The sequence below is a fragment of the Puma concolor genome, chromosome C1 (genome assembly GCF_028749965.1).
Source record: "Puma concolor isolate L17-30 chromosome C1, mPumCon1.1.hap2, whole genome shotgun sequence".
NCBI classification, from domain to species: domain Eukaryota; kingdom Metazoa; phylum Chordata; class Mammalia; order Carnivora; family Felidae; genus Puma; species Puma concolor.
The window spans coordinates 30,486,102-30,501,706 of record NC_141674.1 but is presented as its reverse complement, the minus strand read 5'-3'; the positions used below and the strand labels follow the sequence as shown (position 1 = coordinate 30,501,706).

The window sequence follows — 15,605 nt, the reverse complement described above, 5'->3', positions numbered from 1 at the left end:
AATGTTGAACGTGGCTGGAAGTTCACAGATTACTTGACAGATGCTGGCATTAAGCATATCTGAGTGACAAGCTCTACAAAGTAGCAAGCGGTGAAGGTGAAAGGTCAGCTCTAAGACTAAATCACCACAAAGGTTCTTCCAGAAATCTACCAGTTCCTCAAAAGTGAAAAGTCAACCCTATAAAACAGCTTCTCAGTGTTGTAACCTATGCAGAAGATCCTGAAGTAGGATGTCTCTGCTAATGAGTTCGGCAGGACCAATCCACAGGATTAGAAGAGTCAAGCAGCCCAATGGCCACATGACATGTGTGCAGCTCTGTAAACAGCCCAACGTGTACCACTCAAGCAGCTGTTCCACAGCTGGGGCAGTCTCATGCAGTGGCCACTGTAAGTATCTCCCAAGGCAATGGCTCTTGGTTAAATTAGTTCTGGGAATCAGAAGTAGCAAGTCAAGGAAGGAACAGACTGGGGACCTTTGCCTCTAACCACTAGGAACTTTTCTTCTGGTCCAGGCTAAAATGGGTAGTACAGCCTCCATGATACACCTACAATTTGTTGGGCACTTAATATATTTATTGAGCACTGATATTTACTTCTCACAACAATCCTATGAAAACAGTTATTTTAATCTTTAGTTTCCAGATGAGAAAATGAGGCACAGCGAGGTTATTAAGTAACTTGTCCAAGGTCACAAAACAAGTGAGATTCAGAGTCAAATCAAGGCCTGACTCTAAGTCTCATGCTATTAAATTGCCTCCTCTATCAGACCCAGAAGAGCATGAAGGAAAGGCACAGTAGACTGCATCACACTCAGGAGTTAGGTCCTACGCCCAGTAAAGCAGGAAAATCTACACATTGCCAAAATTACCCTTCCCAAAAAGCCTAAAAATGGCTCCTTCCTGTTTGAAAGCCTTTTATCACAGAATGATGGTATTCAGAAATTAAATCGTTTAACGGGCGCCTGGGTGGTTCAGTCAGTTAAGCGTCCAAGTCTTGACTTCAGCTCAGGTCATGATCTCATGGTTCATGAGATCAAACCCTGTGTCAGGCTCCACACTCCAACGTGGAGACTGCTTGGGATACTCTCTCTGCCCCGCCCCTGCTCATGCTTGCTCTGTCTCAAAATAATTAAACTTAAAAAAATAAAAAAGATTAAATCATTCAAGTGTTTTGTCACTTACTTTTATTACTTTCAACTTTCTACCTCTTCTTGTTTATGTTCATTATCTTTGTTTCCTATAGATGATTTTGTCTGCCCCCTTCAGTCAGTATTACTTTCTGATCCTCGTTTAACTCTTGAACTAATCCATGGAGGATTTATCCATGGAGGATGTTGTTGAAGCAACTGCCAATCACTTCCCTGCCTCCTAAATAATGCATTCCATTCTGTCTCAGGGAGAGTAAACTCTGTAAGAGCAGGTACCCTGCCCATTCAGTGTCTAAGAACAGTACCGGCAGTTCAAGAAACATTTGTTGAATTAATGAATAAATTGGTAAACAGTAAGGAAATCCTTAAAATCTTTAAACTACTTGCCCCCAGATTTTAAAGGCATGCACTGAGAATTTCAAATTCAATTAGTTGCACAGTATAAGAGACAAAGAATGGAGAGCAAATGAGGGAACACATTTGGTTCACATCCCTAATCTCACTGTATTTATTCAAATAATGGACTAACACATAGAATTCTCACCACTACTTAAAATATTATGTGTTGTTCCCCATCCTCCTTCTGTGTTCTGAACCTAGAAAGTAGTTCCACTTGTATGACGCAAATGTACATTATATGCATTTACCAGGTATTCTATAGAGACTGAAGGGAAAATCGCACTAGCATAGGACTCTTTGAGATACATGAAAAATTCCTTTTATAAAATCCATGTAAAGACTGTTCAGAAGCAGACAAGATGACAAAGGAAAAAATTCTTTTGAGAACTTCTAATTTCTTCTGTGAGATTCCTCAAATACTGATATTGAAGAAAAACCTGGATTCTAGCCAATTGCTAGACAAAGAGAAAAGACTACAGGCTGTTCCTTCCAATACTCTCAGGATTGAAGGACAGGCAAGAAGCACCGAGCCGGGCAATAATCCAGAGAAATCCAGTTCAGTCCCACCAAACATGGGCATTCTGACCTAAACAAGCAGAGAAAGACAGATGGAGAGGAGGAAAGGAAACGTAAAAGGCTTCTACTTACCAGAGTCGCAGCACGCCTTGGGCAGATAGAGAGAGAGCCTTACGGAGCAGCTCAGCCGCATCGCACACACAGTGTAAGCTTGGGGTTAGCGTCCAGCATGCGACTGTTTGTTTTTTTGTAAAAAAGAACCCCAAACAGGTCGTCCTCTTTTTCCCTTTTGTGCATTTGTGCTTAAACTCCAAAGGGTTAGTGAAACTTGTAAGCAAGGATGTCAGTTAATCAGAACAATACTTCACATGAAACACACAAACAGTAACAGGGGACACATCATGCTCAATGTAGTGGTGCTCAGCAGCTTGTCTTTCTTTCTTTTTCCCCCCCTTTTTTAACCTTTCAAAATGAGAACTGGGTGTTCTCAGCAAGCAATTGTTAAAACTTTTCACATACTCCCTTATATGGTGAAGCAATAAGCCATTAGAAGTGGGCTACCTTACATAAGGATGCTAAACCAGCATATTCTTTCTGGAAAACTACTCTCAAACAAATCATAGCTGGTTCTGTCTTGTGATCTTTATAACTCTAGCTCCTGATGCACCAATTTCATACCCAAGGACCAGAGTCAAAGCATGTTTTGTCTGAATATCATTTTGAGCATCATCAAGACCAAATCTGACAACCACATGAGCTTAAATTTTGACCTGCCCCACATAATTTGGCCATTGCTTCACAACATAGGAAATAAGCAGGCAAACACATATATATCCCAGAGACACATGTATATAATATGGTAAGTTTACATATACACACAAAAATCCAGGAAGAACTCAGGACAACCAGCAGGAACTTGACAATTTTCCTATGGTCTGGGAAGGGAACATGAGTGGGAACTGGTAAAGATGTCACACTATGGAATGACCATGGGTGAGGGGAACCAGCGTCTCAGTCAGTACAACCAATCCACCAGTTTGCTTGGAAAATGAACATTTCTCACTTATTTAGTAGCTATGAAAAAAAATATGGAGGAAGAAGTACATGGCCTTTTCTTCCCAATATTCAGAACTTCTGGCTGTCAACTTTTGAATGACAACGCCATGAAGGAGTAATCTTGCTGCCCTGTGATCAGATATAATATAGGATTTATATTCTCTTCAATTGCGGTCTGCCATAAAATGGCAGAAACAGAAACTGTAAATCAGGTCTACAGCGTTGGCCATAAGTGCCTTCTAGTGTTCTTGACTGACCAATACATCATGGAACCCCAGTAAAGAAACACAAGACAAATGGCTGCTATGGTGAGGTTAAAAATTAAGTCACATTGGTCATGGAAAGCTAGTGAATATGATTCTCAATCAGCAAAGCTGCTTTCATACCATTCAAAAGGTACCTTTCCTATTTGGAGAGAGAAACTAAATGTACCTTTTGTTCTGTCTGTTGGGCCAACTGGCTCTGAAGTTGCTGAAGCTGGTTTGCTGAACCATCACAAAGGTCATGGTAAGCCTTATTTAGGGCATTTAATTGTTCAGATATTTGTTCCTTCTCTTTTTCTGAGAGCCTAGAAGATGAAACATTGAAGCTCTTTTAGGGAAAAACGTTCTCTTCTAAAAATAAAATATTTTAAACAGACAAAAGAGAAAATAACCTCTCATTTACCTATTACCCAACTATCCACCTTTGCCAAGTTTTAGTATCGTACCAGATTTACTTTAGATCTTTTTCATGGAAATAAGACATTATGGATATATTCAAAGTCCCATGTACATTTATCACCAACCCTGTTCTTTCACCTTTCTCCCTAGAGGTAATCGCAATCTTGGATTTGGTGAATTTTGCAACTACCCATCAATTTATTGAGATTTCCTAAGCTCTCCTTAACTCTCCCACTTTTTTCTTAATCTATCATTCCTCCCTACGATCTTCAGTATCTTCTTTTTGTAGTCCAGACCCCACAGTCCATAGTCTCTATTAGCTCCCCATTATTAGCCTTGCACTCTGTCCTTGCTAATCTGATTAAACTCCTGCCCCAGATCAATAGAATCACTGGACTTCTCTGCTCCTGCCTGCAGGCTAAGTATATCCTCTGTGTGTGTGTGTGTGTGTGTGTGTGTCGTGTGTGTCTCGGGGTGGGGGGAGGGAGGAGACCCTATGGAGGAGATCCTACTGGTTTCCAGCCTCTAGTGGACCTGAGAGCTTCCTGACAACCTTCTTGGAGGCCCCAGTCAATCCCAATTCCTTTGCCCTGTGAGGGAGCTATCCTCACAGCAAACAACCTTTCAGTCTATTTCAAAAAGAATTGCAGACCACTGGGCACGAATTCACTCACCTTCTGGCTTCACTCCTTACATATTTACCTCTATCCACACCTTTCCTAATCTCCTTTTCCTCAAACCTCATAGGAAAAGCTGTCTTGACTCTGGTCTAGGGTTGTACTTTCTACCCACTGATGAATTGTGTCCTCTCCTATAACTCTGGGACCCCTCTCCTGTTATTATTCAATCTCTTTCTCCCTTTTGGTCCTTGAGACTCAGTCCATAAACATAGCTAAGTTCCTCTGATCTTTCAAGAAGAGGTCTTTCTTGATTGTATATTCTACTCTAATTATTTACTGTATTATTACCGCCATTTCCTATGGCTAAGCTTCTTGAAAGAGTAGTCTAATTTTGCTATCACTAACTTCCTCACCTCATGTACTCCCCGTCATACTGAATCTGACATCATGCCTCAACTTTTCATCAGTCATCAAAAACTTCCAACTTGCCAAATTCAAGAGAAACATCTCAGTCTCAGTCTTTCTTGACCTCTGACCACTTTCTTTTTGGAACACTATTCTCTCATAGGTTCTAAAGTATTACTCATAATATTCCCTCTATTTCTATAAGGCTTCCTTTACAGGCTGAAAAGTACCAAGACGCCCTTGAACCCTTGTAAACTAATCCATTCATGGTTTCTACTATGCTGATGACTCAGATCTGCATCACTTTAGACTTCTCTCATTAATTCTAAATTTACATACACACCTTCCCATTGGACAACTTTAGTGGAACTATGTAAGGCATAAATTAACATATGAGGTACCTTCTAATACATTCTAAGTATTTCCACTCTTATGTCCTGTGGGCTCTTCAGGTTCATAATGTCTAAGAATAAAGCTGCCTTCTCCCTCAATCCACACCTTCTCATGTATTCCCTATCTTGGTTAGTGACATCACCATACATTCAGAGACCTAAGCCAGAAACCTAGAAGTTATATCTGACAATCTTCATTCATCACCAAACCCTGTAAGTTCATCATCCTTAATAACTTCTGAATTCTTGCCCTTCTCCACCCTCAACATTTCTCGCCCATATTATCACAACAGCCTCTTTACTGGTCTCGGGCCTCCACTTTGTGAATGTATTCTCTGTAAAACTGTTCTAGAAATCTTCATCAACAAAATCCAATCATATAGAAGAGACTCCTCCCCATAGTCAACAAGGTAAAATGCAAACTCTTCAGCATGAACAATGAGGCTCTTCATAATCTGGCTCTTGCAGCCCTAAATTCTCCAGTCTCCCTGTGACCTTAAGTTTTAGCCAAGTAGATTCAGTCCCCTACATGTGCCAAAATTTCTCATTTAATACTCACTTATGACCATGCTTGGCCAAGAAGATCTGTGACGTTTTAATGGCCTCAGAGACTTGTTCCCTCTTGGTTGTCAGTTCCTCTGCCAGAACCTAGGTGGTAGAAACAAAGAGTATAGCCTCAGAACCCAATAGATCAAAGAATCAAAATTATTTGAAATAACTTTTTAAAAATCCTAGGGAAAAACCTAGCTTAGGTCAGATTTTTATTACCAATAAGCTATATAAAGTTGATTAAGAAGGTAAAGTACAAATAGGATGACTTCTTAAATTTCTTTAAGTTAGGCAGTTAACATTTATTGAGAATATCATTCCTGGGATGGCCCATATGTGATTTGTTTTATTCCATCTAACGCATTCTTACATATTATTAAGAGACAGATGGCTCTTCTACTCACCTGCTGTTCTAAAATAGCTTTTTCAATGTCCGTCGATTCTTTGGTCTGGGATGAGGTAGCTTTGCTTTGTGTGTTCCTTGCTAGGGTAGACACCCAGCCCAAAAGTTCTTTAACCTTCTCCACATGCTCCTGCTTTTCCTCTTCTACAACTTTCTAGAACAGGAATTAGAAAATCAGTATCTTGGTCAATGTCTTATTAAACTGGCCTGACTTCTGATTTCCTAAAATAGAGACACAAAAGTTACCTAAATCAGTACGAAGCTAAAATAACCCCAAGATAAATATAATTTACCCAGCCTAGAACATTGTTCATAGGTGCTTAACTGTGTGATACTAGTAGCCAAATTCAACATATCTAGGTTAGCATCTTTCTAAAAAAGAACAATTTTTTTAACATAACATATTCAATAATTATTTACTGATATTTAAATATCCTTTAAATATAGCATCTTTTTTTCATGATTCTTAGATTTACAGGTAAAGAGAATGAAGTCTACAGAGATTAAGTGAGATAGTTATGACATACAGGAAGTTTTTTGCTAATTCGCATAGGCAAAAATTGGTATGAGTTAGTATTTCCAAAGCGTTTCTTTTATAAAAGTGAGCAACATACAGAAACTTATTTTGCAAAGACGTAGATTTGTATAAGATTATATACTCATTACAACAAATTCACATAATCTGAAGTGCATAACATATATCCCTTTAATCTCATTCCCCAGAATTTTGGTGTCCACCTGGCCCTTGAACAACACAGGTTTGAACTGGGTGGGTCCACTTATACATGCATTTTATTTTATTATTTTTTTTTTTTCAACGTTTATTTATTTTTGGGACAGAGAGAGACAGAGCATGAACGGGGGAGGGGCAGAGAGAGAGGGAGACACAGAATCGGAAACAGGCTCCAGGCTCTGAGCCATCAGCCCAGAGCCCAACGCGGGGCTCGAACTCACGGACCGCGAGATCGTGACCTGGCTGAAGTCGGACGCTTAACCGACTGCGCCACCCAGGCGCCCCTACATGCATTTTATTTTATAAATACAGTTCTTACATAAATGTATTTTCTCTTTATCATGATATTCTTAACATTTTCTTTTCTCTAGCTTACTTTAAGAACACAATATATAATAAATCTTTCATAATTTTAACAGTTTCATAGCATCCCAATGTATGGAATTTGTGTGTTTCCAATTATTTCCCATTAACAAATTATGCTTTATTAAGGATCTTTGTTCATATTTCCTTTCTTCATATTTACAATATATCTATAATGAAGACACTTGGAAGTGGGAGAGTTGGGACATTATACAGTCAATCCTCATTATTCAAATTCCATATTTGTGAATTTGTTCTACTCACTAGAATTTATTTGTAACTCCAAAGTCAATACTTATAGCAATTTCGTAGTCTTTTCCAGATATGCCCAATGTTCCCAGCTGAGGGTGACACTGTACCTTCTCGTTCCAGCTCTTATACTATAAACAAGTATTGTTTTCACAGTCTATTTAGTATCATGTTTTTTTCACAATTTTTTTTGGTGATTTCACCATTTAAAATGGACCCAAGCAGGGCACCTAGGTGACTCAGTCGGTTAAGCGTCCCACTCTTGATTTCGGCTCAGGTCATGATCTTGCAGTTTGTGAGATCAAGCCCTGCATCAGGCTCTGCACTGATGGCACGGAGCCTGCTTGGGATTCTGTCTCTCCCTCGCTCTCTGACCCTCCCCCACTCATGCTCATGCTCTCTCAAAATAAATAAACTTAAAAAAATAATTGATTTATTTTAAAAATAAAATAAAATAAAATAAAATGGACGCAAGCACAGTGCTGAAGTGCTATCTCATGTTCCTAGGCAAAAGAAGGCTGTGAATGCCTTACAGAGAAAATGTATGTTAAATAAACTTCATTAGGTGTGAGGTATAGTGCTCCTGGCCTGAATCAACAAAATATATTAAATAAGGTATTTTAAAACAAAAACACACATAAAACAAGGTTATGTATTATTCACTGACAAAAATGTGTGACCAGAGGCTCACAGGAACCTAACCCTGTATTTCCCCTAAGTGTAAGAGTGCAGTATTCCCTAATGTGGTGTGCATAGTAACTTCACAAAACATGACTACTGTGAATAATGAAAATTGGCTGTGTGTGCACTTTAAATTTTGCAAGAGGAAACACAGGATTTTTAATTCTATTTTCAAAATGATTTAGGACCCAACCATCCTCACCTCTTCCTCCTCTAGTCGCCGGAGCGCATCACTGATGTATTTTACATGCTGAGTTGTTAAGGTCACCAGAGCTGTGTAGCGAGTCCTCAAGTCCATGAACTATGGTTCAGAAAAACAATTTAGATAAATTATCTGCCGGAAAAGTATATTTAAATAGTTGAAAATGAGAGGAAGTTTTCATGAAATCACATGCTCAACAGAAAGGTGAACCCTAAATCAAACTGTCAGGGCCCCAACAAACAAATCTTTCCTTAAGGGAAGACAGTGGCATGTCCTTTCCCCACCCTTTCACCTCTTGCGTGATGGCATCTGAGGAGGAAAGCATGCGACGGCGCTTGCCAGGGGATTTCTGCTGTGATTCCACAAATGCCTTGTATGTCATCAGTTGCAATTCATAGTCCTGGGAGAGGAAGACATTTCACCACATTTACACATACTCATGCAACATAACTCATGGAACAGAATCATAGTATTTCATTGCTGGAAGGCACTTTGGTGATCATTTAAACCAGTGATTAGCAAACTTTTTTGCTTAAAGGGCCAGGTGGAAACTATCAGGCCATACGCTCTGTCCTAACTGCTCAACTCTGCCACTGTAAGGGAGGACAACTGGAGACAATCAGTAAATGAAAGGGTGTGATGGTGTTATCATAAACCATCATGGATGGACACTTGAAAGCTGAAGTTCATAGAATTTTCATGTGTCATGAAGTATTCTTCTTCTTTGGTTTTTGGGGTTTTTCTTGCTATTTCTCATGGGCCACGGAAAGATAATGTGCAGGCTCAATTTAGCCTGTGGGTCATAGTTTGCTGACCATCCTCATCCTCTCATACATTGGGAACCTGAGGCCTAGAGACAGGAAGTGCGTCTCCCTGACTACTCAGTGGGTGAGCAACAGAGAGATCCTAAACCGATGCTCTTCTCATGTTGCTGTGCTATGCTGACATCGCCTCTGCCATCCTGAGAGTGCTGTCCTCATCCAGGACCCCTTCCTATCACATACGGATGGGTGCCAGGGAGCCTCTTATTACTCTCCTGCCTTTACTCTCTTCTCAATTTCTTTTCTATCCTGCCACCAGAATAGCTTTTCTAAAACACAATGATGATCACTTCATTCCTCTGTTTGAAAGCTTTTAATGATCTAGAGCAGAGCTTCTCAAATAGCAACATGCACATAAATCACCTTGGGGATCTTGTTGAAACTGAGATCCTGATTTGGCAGGTTAAAGATTCTGCATTTCTGACAAGCTCCCCAATGATACTGATGCTCCTGATTCTAACACCCCATTTTGAGGAACAAGAATAGAAAGTAAAGCCAAGAGAACTGAACAAGGCCTTTCATAGGCTGGCCTCAACTTTCCCTTCTCATTTTCCACAGTCACTGCTTCTTATGTACCACACACCATCTAGCTATGTCAGAATTATTTGCTATTTCCTCCTATAATCATTATATTTCCATTCCTCTGTGCCTTTGACTATGCAGTTCCCTTGGACTGGAATGCCCTGCTTTTTGTTGTCTACTTAGAAAACTCTAGGCAAGAAAAAAACACGGAATGAGTTCCTTAAGCAGTCTAGAGCAGCAGTAAAAAAAAAAAAATTATTACTATTACTACTACTATAATAGTACAATATTAGTAGTAATAAAATGGTAACAATAATAAAAGCAGGTGCTACCATTTACTGAATATATCTTAAGTTTGAGGCAATGTCCTATGTATACACTATCCCAGGTAATCTTTATAACCATTCAGTGAAGTACTGATTCCATTTTGTAGATTTAGCAACAGGCACCCAGAGAGGCTAAGTACTTGCATAAAGTTTTAAGCCTAGAAAATGGTGAAGCTAGGATTTAAACTCAATTCTTTGTGATACCAAGTCTTTAGTTATTAACTAAAGAAATGGGTTCATTCATAGAATATTTGTTGAGCAACTACTATTACCTATCATTGTTCTGAGTGCTATATGCATAGTGGAGAACACGTTAGAAAAAACCTTGCTCCCTTGGAACTTACATTCTAGTGGGAAGGAACACAATAAACAAATAAATATATAATAATCTCAGGTCATTTTTATTTAGAGACGTTATCAGAGAAATAGGGAAGGGGGACCAGATCATGCATGGCCTCATAAACTATACATGGCTTTATATTTTTATTATGAGTATGATATGAAGTCACTAGACAGTTTTAAGCAGGTGACTGACGTGATCCAATTTACCATACTTGAGCTATTGTAAGGTGCACATCTCCCCCACATTTTAGTATCTCTAAAATTAGAATGTGTCTTACAATCAATGGTATTTGCAAAATTAGCAGAATTTCTTCTTTTTTGGTAGTGTATAAGATAATGGTGTGGCTTATAACTGACAATGTCTGAGATTCGGTGACATGCAGTATGCTCTAAAAAGGTGGGTGTAGCTACTACGTGCGAAAATAGCCTATGGGGCAGGCTGAGCAAGAGATCAGCTCAGAGGATTAGAAGAGTCTAAGGAAGATTCCTCACTCAGATGTGAAACAGGGAAATGGGGACAGGTGGGTGGGTAACAAGAGATAGATCAAGGACATACTGGAAGATGAAGCCAAGCTGTTCACAGACAGAGCATAAAGTTTAAGGTAAAGAGAAGATTTAAGGGTAACTCTTGGGTTTTTTGCTTCAGCAAGTGGGAAAATGGGACACTCCTGAAATAGGCAAGACCTGAGAAGTACATGTGAGAGGAAATCCAAAACATTCTGTTTCTGACATGGCAAGTTTAAAAAAAACCTGTGGATCATCTAAAGTGTGATTCCTTGAATCAGAGCTGATGTCTGGTACTACTCTGAGCATCCTCAAATGTAGGACCATGAAAAGTACACATGTGCATTAACTGGAGGATTGGGCCAGCCCCCCCCACAGAAGCGCTTACTTGTCCAAAAGCAAACCCGACAGTGACAAGGGAGATCTTTCTCTGCTAGAGATCATTTATATGCCTTTGGGGATATGGTAGAGTTACCTTTACAATAGTGGAGTATTGCTGGGAAAATTTTTGACACTGGTCCAGCTTTGTCTGATTCTTCTCAATTTCTGCAAACAGATCCTGGAAACCAAAGTATCACAACATTACCATTGTCCGTATTGTCATCAAAACAGCTGATCATTTATTATGTTCTAAGGCAGATTTCAAACCTTAGCGACATCAGAATCACCTGTGAGGCAATCACTGTCTTGCCAGGCCACCTCCAGAGTTTCTGATTTGGTAGGTCTGGGTAAGTCTGAGAACTTGCATTTCTAACATGCCCTCAGTAATGCTGATGCTTCTAGTCTGGACTCCACACTTCAAAAACCCTGCTCTGCAAATTTTACATGTATCCCTTCATTTAACCTTAACAACAATAACTTTATGAGTGAGATAGGTTAAACAAATAATGGACTATGTCCATTTTATTGATGAGGAAGTAGAATGCTGAGAAGTTAAGTAATTTGGTCAAGGTCTTATAGTGAGTGAGTGAGCCAGGACTGGAATCCAAGCAATTTAACACCAGACTTCATACTCTAAACTGTGATGTTAAACAAGATAAACAACAAAACACTAACAAGTAAAAACCACTTTGAATAATTTTTGTCCAGTTACATCTTTCCTGGTTTTCCATGCCCCATGTTCTAATCCTAGTAAAATCAAATGCAGTATCAAGAAACAAAATGAGGCAAGATAATTTTAATCTGTCCACCTATGGTTTCAATATATAGTCTCTGAAACTCAGGTTTCAAAGGGACCTTACAAGTCTGTCTGGCCTAAGTGCAAAACCAGTATCATCTTGAGACCATCTTGCTTGAACTATTTTCAGAAGAGGAGTCTCAGAATACCTTGCTATTTGGGGGAAGCTTAATTGCTAGCTTTTCACCTCCTTCCATGATGAACTAACTCCTCCCCACCCCCCGGCCCCGCACACAACTTTCACCATGCTACTGCTACACCCACCGTCTGCTGGCTAAGCTGCTCCGACAGCACTCTGCTATCCTCTGCCTGGCCTGGCTTCATCATTTCCTGCTGGGCAGTGGTTTCCTCAATCCATTTGATGAGAGTTCCATGGCAGGCTCTGTAATCTCCCAGAACTTCCTGAATACTTTCTAGCTCAGATTGGCTGGAGGAGCATAGGGAAAGAAACTGCCATTAGACACCTTGGTATAAACACAATAAAGTAAATGGGGCAATTCCCTCCTTATCCCATTCTTCCAGTTGGGCTTGATCACAGAGGATTTGTCTATTTTGGGGAAACAGTAGTACAATGCCAATGGAGACCTATGCACGTAAACAGTGCCCTGTGGGGTGAAAGTAAGTAGAAACCAGTTTTGCATGCTAGCCCTGGACACTGCTTTGGAGCCTGGCATCCCATGATGATCCTTGTCAATTTTTTTTACCTAGGCTGCCAAGGATCACCAGGATTGCCAATAAGATAGTGCTGGCTGTACACTTCTGTCTCCTGATGACAGAGTACCCGTTGGAGTACCACAGTTATGATTTAGGAATCGCTATAAATTCTTGGGGAAAGATGGGTGAAAATACTAACTTTCAGTTAATTTCAGGAACAGTTTCTTATATCACTTTTGTGAGTCCAACCAGACTTGGGATAGTAATTCAATTACAGAGTATCAATCCAAACTTTTGAGTTACTATAACTCCTCCCTCTCTGTATTTGCCTATCCAGCCTAGCCTCAGTAAGGTAATTTTGTCTTTCCTATTTAAATCAGACATCAGAAGCAGGACTTCAAGTAAAAGAAATAAAAACCACTGAATTAGCAAATGAAAGTGGAAGCAAGAAATTCTGCAAAGCTCCACTATGAAAAATGGCTCATAGTTGGATTCAAAACTAATAAAACAAGAACCAGAACTCAAGATCTAGCCTTGAGAAACGATTATCACCCTTCCAGTTTATATCCCAAAACATCACTGTCGTCATGGCTTAACTAGATAAAAACTGGTACAGGAGAAGCATCGCTAACAGGACCATCACTGCTTCACCAAATGCAGCCTCAGGTCTGCTTTGGGGTTGATGGTCCTAATTTTGTCATTCATCTTGTCCAGAATTCATTTAATCTGTACCCTTCTCTATCACATCCTGCCTTTAAATAAGAATGTACAGCTTTCTGTTTAAAACCTAGTCCCTGAATCCTAATAGGAGAAAAGGGTGAGGCCACCACTCACCGGGTCTCGAGCTGGACAATGACCCGGTGCCAACGTTCCCGCAGCTGGGAGCCTTTCTCCTGACAGCGCTCCAAATCCAGGCTTCGCTCTGGAGTCAGACGACTCAGTTGTTCTGCCACTGCCTTGGCCTTGGCAATTTCCTCATCCAGGACTGTAAACACTGAATTCTTGTCCTTCACGTCACTAAGCCAGTGCTATAAAAGGACAAGTACAGCAACAGGTTAAATATATTCTATGCCAAAAAGGACTCAGACTAAGGTAGCAAACAAGAACATAGCCTATAACTGGCTCTGCGTTGTATCTGGGATTCACAAGCCAAACTCTATAATGTTTGCGCTAGAAATGCCTCCACAGTCCTCATGCACACAGGGAGGCCAAGGGCAGGCAGTACATTACAGAGATGTGCAAAGAATTAGTGTTTGAAACTTGGCTATCTAATTTAGAAGTGTAACTACTGATTGTATCTGATTTAGCTGTGATTTTACGGAAATCACAGAAAATAAAACAGAAAGGCAGTCATTTATTTCCCTTTCCAGCTAGATATTTTTCTCAGTCCCAACTTCTTTGGATCCACATTAAAATATATTAAATATGCTATCCTGCCCAGTTTTTTTATTTTTTTATTTATTTTAAAAAAAAAATTTTTTTTTTCAACGTTTATTTATTTTTGGGACAGAGAGAGACAGAGCATGAACGGGCGAGGGGCAGAGAGAGAGGGAGACACAGAATCGGAAACAGGCTCCAGGCTCTGAGCCATCAGCCCAGAGCCCGACGCGGGGCTCGAACTCACGGACCACGAGATTGTGACCTGGCTGAAGTCGGACGCTTAACCGACTGCGCCACCCAGGCGCCCCATATCCTGCCCAGTTTAAATGCAAATTTAAATCACTGTCATGCTGTCCAAAATTGCATTTCTCTGCTAACCCAAAGCAATGGATATGTTAAGTCAAGCTCCTACGAAACTCAGAGCAACCAACCCGTAACGTAGACCGATGAGACTCCAGAGCAGAGAGATCTGCTGGTACTGCTTCTTCTTGACTCAGCTTGATTTCATAACCTTTAACCAAGAGTTCAGCATCCTGGATGCTACGCACTATAACATCGATTGTCTTTAGCCTGTGAGGGGAAGGTCACCTTCGTTAACACACACATTTTAAGAGCTTGGCCACAGACTTGGAGCACTATAGAGAGGTTCACAAGATGTACTGCTAAAATCAGTTTTACCATTACTAGATGATGACAGGGTTTTATAAAAATAAGAAAGCATGATATATGTGCTGCCAATTTCAGCCAATTCAAAATAAAGTTCTAGGTGACACTGGGACACACACACATGTGGTGGACTCATGGGAGAAATGACATAAGGCCAGAAACCCGCTCAACACTATGAAGAGTCTAAGATCTGTGACTCCTCAAGGTCATGGATGGATAGAGGGAAAATCTTCAAAGACTGTATTTAGCTTAACTGAAAATTTTAAATTTTCATTGTGTAGTGTCCCTTCTTTTTTTCAGAGCTATCTAATCAAAGAGAAATACTCCTAACAATGCAAATCCATCTCTCTTTCTGTATCACTGACATTTGTTTGCTGCACCCCAAGGAACCCACTCCAGTTACTTGGAGCGAAAGCCAAGGTCTCTCTTCATGGGTACATGCTCTTCAAGATCTGCAACCTCTCTGGATTGTTTGTGAAACACTCCAGGCACTTCCCCTTCTCATTCCAGTGAAACCATTGCCCTCTGGATCCAAACCTGCAGCCTACTCACTTATTCAGATAGACTGTGGAGAGACCATACACATGGTCCATTTTCTCCACCAGCAGATTGAGTTCTGAGCGCAGAGTTGGGACACTCGAACCAGATGGAGACTGATGGAGAAAGCTGTTGCATTTCGTGGAAACAGTATCCAAGTCTGACCTCAGTTGCTGTAAGTCCTCTTGGGTATGCTGTCAGGAATAGGACACACAACAAAGATGGAGACAGAATTGAACAAAGAAGTAATAGCAAAATACTGCAAACAAGCTAAATGCCCATATGTGGGAGACTAGTTGA

General features: G+C 40.2%; 1 protein-coding gene across 28 annotated transcripts in view; it reads right to left on the bottom strand.

The window, feature by feature from the left end:
- Nucleotides 1-15,605, bottom strand: part of MACF1 (microtubule actin crosslinking factor 1) — a 338,401-nt gene that overhangs the window by 121,171 nt on the left and 201,625 nt on the right. For all 28 annotated transcript variants that reach the window (XM_086716531.1, XM_086716529.1, XM_086716541.1 and 25 more), the window contains 10 exons: nt 15,321-15,499; nt 14,534-14,672; nt 13,557-13,750; nt 12,333-12,495; nt 11,367-11,450; nt 8,669-8,776; nt 8,377-8,475; nt 6,150-6,302; nt 5,756-5,844; nt 3,550-3,685 (listed from right to left, as the gene is read on the bottom strand). In XM_086716531.1, coding sequence (XP_086572657.1) covers nt 3,550-3,685; nt 5,756-5,844; nt 6,150-6,302; nt 8,377-8,475; nt 8,669-8,776; nt 11,367-11,450; nt 12,333-12,495; nt 13,557-13,750; nt 14,534-14,672; nt 15,321-15,499 — 1,344 coding nt within the window. The remainder of the gene's footprint in view (nt 1-3,549; nt 3,686-5,755; nt 5,845-6,149; nt 6,303-8,376; nt 8,476-8,668; nt 8,777-11,366; nt 11,451-12,332; nt 12,496-13,556; nt 13,751-14,533; nt 14,673-15,320; nt 15,500-15,605) is intronic.